Source organism: Vanessa atalanta, chromosome 12 (assembly GCF_905147765.1).
Source record: "Vanessa atalanta chromosome 12, ilVanAtal1.2, whole genome shotgun sequence".
Lineage (NCBI taxonomy): Eukaryota > Metazoa > Arthropoda > Insecta > Lepidoptera > Nymphalidae > Vanessa > Vanessa atalanta.
This window is the reverse complement of record NC_061882.1, coordinates 253,794-264,154: the sequence shown is the minus strand read 5'-3', so window position 1 is coordinate 264,154 and position 10,361 is coordinate 253,794. Positions and strand designations below refer to the sequence as shown.

Below are 10,361 nucleotides of genomic sequence, written 5' to 3'. Positions count from 1 at the left end.
AATAGACATTAAATATATTGCTATCAGACCTCATTACAAAATATCGTTATTTTAGCGTAATTGCTCGAGTAACATTTAAATAGCAATTTGAGGTTTTGTTACAACTATTAGACGTCAATTTGTAGTCGAAGTTAGGTTAGGTTCAAGCAACAACAGACCGAGCCGAACAAATTTAAGTGATTAATATTTCGGCTATTACTAATATCCATCAAATTATATGTTTCGTAACGTATGTCTGTACACCGACACAAGAATATAGGCCACTGCGTCGTATGTCTAGTGGCTTACAGGGCTGCCGATTTCAAGGTTCTGGGTTCATTTCTCAGATCGAGCTCATCATTATTGGGTTATCCATCAAGAAGTTGGCATTGGTCATGCGCTCAAACTCTCTCTGCTGCATTCAATCCTGGGCAGTTAGCTAGTCTGCGTTGACGATCGGCGATTCCAACCGTAGGTATATTAGATAGTAGGATTATTAGAAAACATACCTACGATTTTATTACATTTTAGTGTCATCGATTAATTTAACATTCCTCATCTGCCTTCCTAAAATAAATAAGATAGGTATCGTGGGACACCCAGTTGGAACTAAGTTGCTTTCGCTATAGAAAATCAAAATCAAAATATACTTTTTTTCAAGTAGGCTTTTACAAGCACTTCTAAATAGTCATTTAACAAACTATTTAAAGTAAAGCTACCACCGGTTCGGAATGTAGATTCTACCTAGAAGAACCGAAGAAACTCAGTAGTTACTCTTCTTCAATAACTAAAAATATAGTCATGTTAGTTAAATACAATTATAATTATATTAAATATTATTATTGTACAGACACACAATATAAATGTCAAGAAATAAAATACCACGTGACGGAATAAGCACGACCTTACACTTTACAAGGAAGTGATTTCCTTATATACATACCACTTTTTATACTTTTAAATTTAAGTCAAGGCAAAATAATTGATTGAACTCGTATTATAAAAGCAACGCTACGAAAATTTATCCGTCTATGTATTTAAGAAGCGTAAAATTATATCTAGTCGAAATAATCGCTGCCATGCGGCCGAGTCGGCCCATTACCTTTGGCTGCCGGCCAAAAGCCTACACCGATGTACCGTATCCTTGTACATTTATTTATTTAAAGACAAGTTTATTGTGTCCCGAGTAATATATACGTGGGATTATTCATTCCTTTGTCAATACACCAGTGACTTCAATTAAATTATTGTATTCAAAGACGCTTATTACTTCACAAATACAATATCAAAAAAATCTGTAAGGAATGCCGAAGCAATATTCTTAGCATAATTTGCTTCGGTTTTTTCTTTTGTTTTCAGCACAATCAACATTTCCTTACAAAAATCGTTACTTTTAAAGTTACAAGCAATCATAATTAATAACCTAATTAGCTTTTAAACATTCTTATTATAAGTAAGGAAGAGGAAAAGTCGCAGCTATTTGCTGGATACGGCTGTTTTGGTACGCACGTCGAATAGCAATATACCCTGTGATGCGGCAAATATTAAAGATACCCCTTGCTGGTCAGTATGGAAATGCCATGCTTCATAGGTAGGAGAGCTTAATGAGCGGAGCTAGTCACCGTACTAAAGGAGATCCCTGACCCGCTTCGACAAAGACAAACGGGGCAACGCAGACTGCACTTCGCGCGACTTTTCTTAGGGTAACGATTTCCTAGCTAGAGCTTATTGATTTTTTGCTGAAGCACTATTTTCATACATTCATTTGGAGTGATCGTAACATCCCAAAAATATTGAAAATTTTACCGCTAATTTTAGGTAGTCTAGTAAGAAAAAGTGGGCGCATAAACATTTTGCAGCAGTAATGTATATTGTATGTATTACAAAGCTTAGTATGTATATGCTCTAGTTGAATTATTTTGTGTTCTTCGAAGTATTAAATAATTGAATTGGACAAAGCCATTTAAAATAATAAATAAATTAATAAGTAATTAAATCTTTTGTAAATGATCTGTCATTGTTGATGTAAAATATGTGTAATCAATTTATGTATATATATTTACTAATTATTTAAAATTCATAATACCTACTGTACAGGTCACATACGCTTGGATTAGAAGCAGGAAAGCTGGCATCATTACCCCGTTGAATCGCAATTCCGATTGTCTTGGACAAAAATGAACGAGTTCTCGCTCCTGTCACCAGTGGGGGCAATAAGACAGAATATATAATACCATATGAGTACACAGATGAATTTGTATCATTAATTTTAACATTTAAGTCTCTCTACTTTCAACGAAATTGTACAAACATCGGGGCTCTGATAGGAAACTCAGAGAATTGAAACACTCCCAGTTATTAAGTCTTGACATAGTTTTCAAGCACTTATTGTTACTAACACTAAATTGATTATGTTTTCTGGTAATTAATAAATATAATTAAAAACAGATAAATAATCCCAGACTATATGCTATAGCAAATCCGACATTCTATCTCTTTGGTGATTTACTTAACCGGTGCAGAAAACCTTCGTAGTAATCAATTTATTATCGATAATAACTGTATCATATTCCCGGTCAGACGAACCTGCTCGTACTATAATCTAGTAATCACGTTCGCTAAGTTCACAAATTGTCTGCGTTCGGTGGACCGTGTAACGAGCTATAAAGCTCTCATTAATTACAAATATAAACTTACTTTAAATCAGGTCATCGACCGATGCAGAAGCTTAATTAAATATCTATATTTTAGTTGCAGTTTATGACGATTATGATAATTTATATCTTGATTGATATAAATTGATTGATCCAACAACGCATTGAAATAACGCTGTCCTAAAATAAATGTCGAAAATTTAGACTTCAGCGCTCATCACTAAGAATCACTCATACCTATCGGGGTAAACATTAGTTTTTGTCAACAAATCCTAAAATCCCAAAAAATATTATAAAATCAAAATACCGCCTACGCCACTCGCTCTTTTGTACGCGTTCTTTTCAATATCTTAAATTTCTGAAAGTACAAAGTTTAGAAACGAAACGGAAAATTTTATTTAAAGATTTTGCTTAAACTTATGTGTCATTTATCTTGATAAGGGTTAATACTAGGTGACAAATAAATCGAGCTGAAGTAACGACTGTCTCCCTATTTTTGTACGAAAAATCTTTTATTATATACTCTTTATCTGCTCTCGATATAATAATGTCACCGACCTAAAAGCATATTGATTAAATGGACCACCACCAGCAAAAGAATTCCCAATGAGGGTTCCCAATCAGAAAGACGGCCATAAATACTTTCCATGCAGTTACCAACACACTAAACACACGCGTGACCTTGTCGTGTTTCCAACATCAGCAGGATGATTGACTTCGAATCTCACTCGCGAAATGTTCAGATCGACTTACGCCCGATACGTGTCCTATAAACGTTACAATTAATGTCGCTTAGCACTTTTTTACAGATTGAACAGCTCAGTTCGGAAGAATATCAAAACTGTAAAGTAACTCTTTCTCTCTTTTTATTAGATCATAACAATAAGGCCTCTGAAATGATCGTAATGAAACTTGAAATAGAGCCTGGAACCTCAATAAGGACGTAGGCGTATAAATTACGGGATTTAGAGAAGAATAAGGGATCTACTAAAACGATTCTAAGGTGGACGAAGTCTAGGGATCATATTAAATGTATATGTATACCTAATGTAAAAAAATCTATAGACATATTTTAGAGAAACCTGACAAGCGTTCAGGATAAACTTTGTCCAAATGACGACACAATAAGCCAAACGTCAGAACAATACTCAGTCTTATTATACGGAGAAGCAAATGTAATACACGAACTACATTTTATAATATAACTAGTTGCTACGCGCGGATTCACTTACTTTAAAAATTAATGCTTCACCCCTGGGGGTTGAGTCGTAATGTCGTAAATCCATTTTCAATAAACTTGCTATTTTATTGATAGTCGATGTTAAAAATGAAATACTCGTTTTCTTCACTCGTATAATCACTCGTATTTTTAAAGATAAACTCACAAAAAAAAACAAACAGAAATCTCTTCAATATAAAATAGATGATCTTGACATCGCGATTTAACATAATGCACAACACCATCTATTCATAAATAGAAGAACTAAATATAACACAACATCCACTAATAGATGGCGGTGTCCGCCATCATTTAATAAAATCAATGTTAACTTTTTACTCATTCCGCCCACCAAGGACTTGCTCCTTTACACCATAATAAGTAAAATGATCTTATACACTAATTACAAATTGCAATAGAGTAAGTTTAAACACGGAAAAAAAAAGAAAAGAGAAAAAAAAACACACACAAACACAAATCACATTATAAATGGAGTATTAAAACTATTTTTATAGAAACAAAACTTCCGCCCACCGTGAGAATGTAGTTTAAATCATGTAGGTTTTGTTAAGAGACACAGTTTACTAATTGGGCGCTTAAGCAATCCTCTTTTACATTTTAAGGTTACTACTCGAGTTACATTATCAGACCCGGCATGTTTTTCGATTACTTTACCTAAAAGCCATTTGGCGGGTGGTATATTATCATCTTTAACAATGACTACATCACCTACGTCAAGTTCAGGCTTTTTACTACACCATTTATTTCTTTGATTTAAATTGCATAAAAATTCCTTTGACCATCTTTTCCAAAATAAATTAACCATTTTTTGAATCATTCTCCATCTATCTAAACCTGTTACATTTTTATCAGAATAATCTACATCATTAATATTTAATAAGGATTCACCTATTAAAAAATGACCAGGTGTCAATGGAAGAGGGTCATTAGGATTATCACTGAGAACACTTAAAGGACGTGAGTTTAAGCAAGCCTCGATTTGTGTTAACAAAGTAGAAATTTCTTCAAACGTCAAAGTTGCATCACCTACGACTCGCTTTAAATGAGCTTTAGCACATCGTACACCCGCCTCCCATATTCCTCCAAAATTAGGTGCACTTGGGGGAATAAAATGCCAATTTGTCGATTCTAAAGTCAATAAATTTACCATTTCATGTGATAATTCTGATTTAGCTCCTTTAAACATATTGTTAAACATGGCGTTTGCTCCAACAAAATTAGTTCCGTTGTCGCTGTAAAGATCGCTGCAATGTCCTCGTCGAGAAATAAACCTCCTAAAAGCTGCTATGAAACCTTTAGCAGTTAGATCCGACACGGCTTCGAGATGGACTGCGCGAGTTACCATACAGACGAACAAACAAATGTATCCCTTGTAGGATTTAGCTCCTCGTCCAGGCGAAAAGCGTATATTAATAGGACCCGCGTAGTCCACTCCAGAGGTCTTAAACGGGCGACTAGGTTTTAATCTGGCTTCTGGAAACTGTCCCATCAACTGTGTTGCCACCGCTTTAGAATATCTTAAACAAACGACGCAGCTTTGATAGTACTTTTTTACCATTTCACGTGCTCTCAATATCCAGAATTTACTCCTCAAGTAATTCATCATGAGTTGTGGTCCGCCATGGAGAGTCTTCACATGAGCATTAGCCACTATTAGTTGACTAAGATGATTCTTAGCCGGTAAAATAATGGGATGCTTCTGATCGTAGCTTACCTCAGATTGGCTCAACCGTCCACCCACTCGTATGATCCCATTTATGTCTAAAAACGGGCACAGAGTGTACAGAATGCTTCGTTTAGCTACACAACCTTTTGTTTTTAAACTCCGTATTTCTTCCTCAAACTCATACTCTTGAGCTTGTTTAATACACAATTTTAAAGATTGTTCAATTTCAACTGGTGTTACAACTTTAGAAAATTCTTTTCTTTTTTCAAATGGTAGCCGTACTTTAAGAAATCTTCGACATAATGAAATCACCCTCAATAATTTATTTAATTCAGAAAACTTCACCCATTCAAAAGTTACCTGTTTTTCCATTACCATAAATGACTTAACTCGTTCTTCTTCGTTAGTGTCAATTACTTCGGGCTTCGTAACTTTAATGTTAAATTCAGATAAAAAATCAGGACCGTGCCACCATAGATCGTAGTTGTTCAATGCCATTGGCTTCAATCCTCGTGATGCGCAGTCAGCAGGATTGACGTTAGTTGGCACGTGTGCCCATTGCTCAAAATTCATTATTGTAAGGATATGTGATACTCGGTTACTCACATACGTCACCCATCGATTCACAGGTCCTCGTAACCATGCTAATACAACGGTTGAATCCGTCCATGCGAACATGTCACTTTTAGGTATTTCCATCACTTGAGAAACTTCGTGTAATAGTTTTGCAGCTAAAGTTGCTCCACAAAGTTCTAATCTAGGTATTGATACCTCTTTCTCGATTGGTGCAACTTTAGTTTTGGCTGTGACAAGGTTTACGTATACGTTGTTATGTTCATCTATAACTCTCAAATAAACTACAGCTGCATATGCCATATGTGATGCATCGGAAAACGCATGAAGTTCCAGCTTACATTTTTTTGTACATCCAAGCCACCGTGGTATTAAAATATTCTTAATATTACGCAACTCATCCTTGTAGTGTAGTCACTCTAATAATAGTTTTTTGGGTAATTTATCGTCCCACTCAAGATGCTCTTTCCACAATTTTTGAATGAAAATTTTCGCTGTAATTACTACTGGAGAAATCCAACCAATAGGGTCGTAAAGTCTAGCTATATCTGATAAAACCGTTCGTTTTGTAATAGGCTCTTTGGTATCAGTCAAATTTACTACATACTCAAAATTATCGGTTAATCTGTTCCATTTAATTCCTAAAACCTTCATCATACCATCACTTTCTATTGTCAGAGACTTCACGGTGCTTACCTTATTTTGCTCAATATAATTTACAAATCGTTGACTGTTGCTACTCCATTTTTGCATTTCAAAACCACCAGTATTCATAAGCTCTGTCATTTCTTCGTAAATTTGTAAAGCCTCTGTCTCTGTTTCACACCCCGTCATCAAATCATCAACATAATAATCATTTTTAGTAATGTGCGCAGCCACTGGAAACTTATCCTTTTCCAGAAGTGCTAATGTCTGTAAGGTCTTAACTGCTAAATATGGGGCACAGGCCGTACCAAAGGTTAATGTTAACAATTTGAAGTGTTGTATTGGTACTTTATCATTAGATCTCCACAATATTCTTTGGAAATTAGTGTCGTCTTCATGGACAAATACCTGCCGATACATTTTCACAATATCTGCAATTATAGCGATTGGATGTTTGCGCCACCTCAGTAACGAATGACGCAAATCCTGTTGGAGTTTAGGACCTATCATAAGATCATCATTTAAAGACACATTGTTAACGCCTTTATTAGATGCATTAAAGACCACTCTGACTTTTGTCGTTTGCTTGTCTTCTCTCACTACTGCATGATGAGGGAGGTAGACACACTTAGGATTGTCAATATCATCATTAGGTACTTGTTTCATGTGGTTTAGTGTAGTATATTCTTCTAGAACTCTATTGTACTCGTTTGAAAGCGTAGGATTCTTACTTAATCGTTTCTCCAATGAAAGTAATTTGTTGATGGCTATATCACATGACTGACCATACTGACATTGTGGATTATTTGTTTTAAACGGTAATTTGACAACAAATTTTCCATCTTCTCGTCTTAAAGTAGTTTCTTCGTACAATTTCTCACATAGTTTTTCTTCTTCTGTTAATCTTTTCTCGATACTGTTCGGCTCATTTTCTATTTCCCAAAATTTTTTCAATAATTCGTCTTCTTTTACTTGTACATGTAAGTTTAAAACATTCTCTTTTACCGACTCTTGTTCTATTTTTCCCGACAAAACCCACCCGAATAAAGTATTTTGTGCTAGTAAATTCCCACGTGGACTCTTCTTCACTCCATTCTGCAAAATTTCTCCATACACGTCAGCGCCAAGTAATATATCAACTTTACCTGGTGATGAAAATTCTGGATCTGCAAGCGGTAACGATTTTAGCTCAAGCCAGTCAGGTATACGAACTTCACGGCTCGGCAACAATGACGTTAGTGACTTTAATACATAAGCATTTACACAAACCTTTCCAACAGGTTCATAACGCGATTCAATTTCTACATTTACTGCATGTTTAATATTAAGATGACCGTCTCCCAAACAAGACACCTTACCATTCACATTTGTACGTTTAAGACCCAACAATTGCACAATATGTTCGCTGACAAAAGAGGCTTGAGAGCCTTGATCAATTAATGCTCTGATGACGAAACAACCATTTTTAGATTTAGATTTTACCACTGCTGTTGCTAGTAACACGTTATATGTTTTTATATCTCCTCTTGAAAAATTTGCTACTACGTTCGTCTCTGATGTCGTTTCTCGTTCTCGTTGTTCAGGTTCTCCTTTATTTTGTTCGGTTTGTCTCAGAGTGTAATAGGCCTCTTTGTCTTCCTTTTCAAAGTGAAGCAAAGTGTGATGCTTTTTGCCACACTTATGGCATGAAGTGTTTTGATGACATTTATACACAGAATGTGTTGGCGCCAGACAATTAAAGCAAAGTCTTTTTGCCTGTGCTATATTCTGCCTCTTTAAAATTGGTTGTTTCTTAAACTGGGCACAGTGATAGACAAAATGTGGACCATTACACATTTCACATGTCGCCTCTGGTGAAGCATTTTTTACTTCAAGTGCTGTATGAAATGACTTAGTCTTTACCGGTTGATGTGATGATCTTGATTGAATCATGGTTTTACTCATTTGCTTACCAGTTTCGAGCAATTCTAAAGTTCTGAATCGTGTTTCGATAAATTGTTCCAATTGAGACCATTTGGGTAAATCATCTGTAGTTGAACTTACATAAGTCTCCCACTGTCTTAGTGACTCGTGATCCAATTTAGACACCACTAGATGTATTATAACCGGATCCCATTGATCAGTGCTAATGTTCAGATTATTTAGAGCTTTCAGACAAGATGTTGTTGTATCTAACAAATGTTTTAGTGCATTTGTTGATTCATGTAGTATTAATTTTTGTCCAAATAATGTCTTCATAATCGCGTTGCAATTATATTTCTTATTGTTGTAACGTTTAGATAATTGTTCCCATGCTTCTTTATAATTAGCTGATGTAGTAGGAAAATTTCTAAGTAGCATTTCGGGTTCTCCTGATAAACTGGATTTTAAATAATGCAGCTTCTGAACCGGAGAAAGAGTATTATTCTCATGTATCAATGATAAGAACATATCATAAAAAGATTGCCACTCGGTATATTTCCCAGAAAAGTGTGGAAGCTGTATTCTTGGTAATTGCACCTCGGAATTAATAAGTTTAGAATTAGCTGAAGAACTTTCTCTCGTGTCCATTGAAGATGTTCCAGAGAGTGGTTTTGCCAAAGCAATGTATTCTTTTAAAATAGATTTGTATTGTATGAATAATTCTTGAAATTGATCCTGCATATCATCTCTGAAATATTTTAACACTTTTAAATGTTCCTCCGTAGCTTTAGTAATTATTTCAAGATGATTTTGGCTAAACACTTCTTCCAATTTCTCCAAAGCTTCCATTCTTGCCACAAGATAACTGTATTTTGCTCGCGCCTCTTGATTAGCTTTCTTAAAATTGCGTTCGGCTTTAATCAATTGATCGAACAACTCTTGTTGCCCTTTTATTAACTTCTCCATGTTTATTTAAATGCAATAGCTTACAATTATAAAGTTTGAATTCACTATAAATGTTAAAGTTCAATCAAATTATTATTTTTTATAAGTTCACAGTATTGCAAATTACTCTAAGTCCAAATCACAAAAATTTTACAAGTCCTTATCGCAACATCACAAAATTTTACAAGTCCAATATAACAAATAATTCTAAGTCTATAATATCACGAAATTTTTACAAGTTCAAACTGATTTAATTTTTTTTTTTTTTTAAGTCCACTGAATACGATCACGAAATTTTTGCAAGTCCAAACTAATTTAATTTTTATAAGTCTAAAGACTTACTTGTAAAGTTCACTTTCCTGCGTATCCTCAGTTCTCACTAATCACTATTCACTAATTCACTTTCCTTCCCGGGTTTCGGCACCATGTTAAAAATGAAATACTCGTTTTCTTCACTCGTATAATCACTCGTATTTTTAAAGATAAACTCACAAAAAAAAACAAACAGAAATCTCTTCAATATAAAATAGATGATCTTGACATCGCGATTTAACATAATGCACAACACCATCTATTCATAAATAGAAGAACTAAATATAACACAACATCCACTAATAGATGGCGGTGTCCGCCATCATTTAATAAAATCAATGTTAACTTTTTACTCAGTCGATGTTGATTAGAAAATTTGAATGCCATAACTTTATATTCCAAATTTTGGGCAAGAGAAACTACAGAAGAAATAACTTGCCGGTTT

At 34.7% G+C, this 10,361-nt stretch overlaps 1 protein-coding gene across 1 annotated transcript; it reads right to left on the bottom strand.

Moving 5' to 3' along the window:
- Positions 1 to 4,686: 4,686 nt before the first annotated feature.
- LOC125067886 lies at positions 4,687 to 9,625 on the bottom strand. Its single transcript, XM_047676782.1, has 3 exons — positions 6,772 to 9,625; positions 5,021 to 6,342; positions 4,687 to 4,701 (listed from the first exon to the last, which is right to left on the bottom strand). Exons 1-3 carry the CDS (start codon positions 9,623 to 9,625, stop codon positions 4,687 to 4,689), a joined length of 4,191 nt encoding a protein of 1,396 aa, XP_047532738.1.
- Between the last annotated feature and the right edge of the window lie 736 nt (positions 9,626 to 10,361).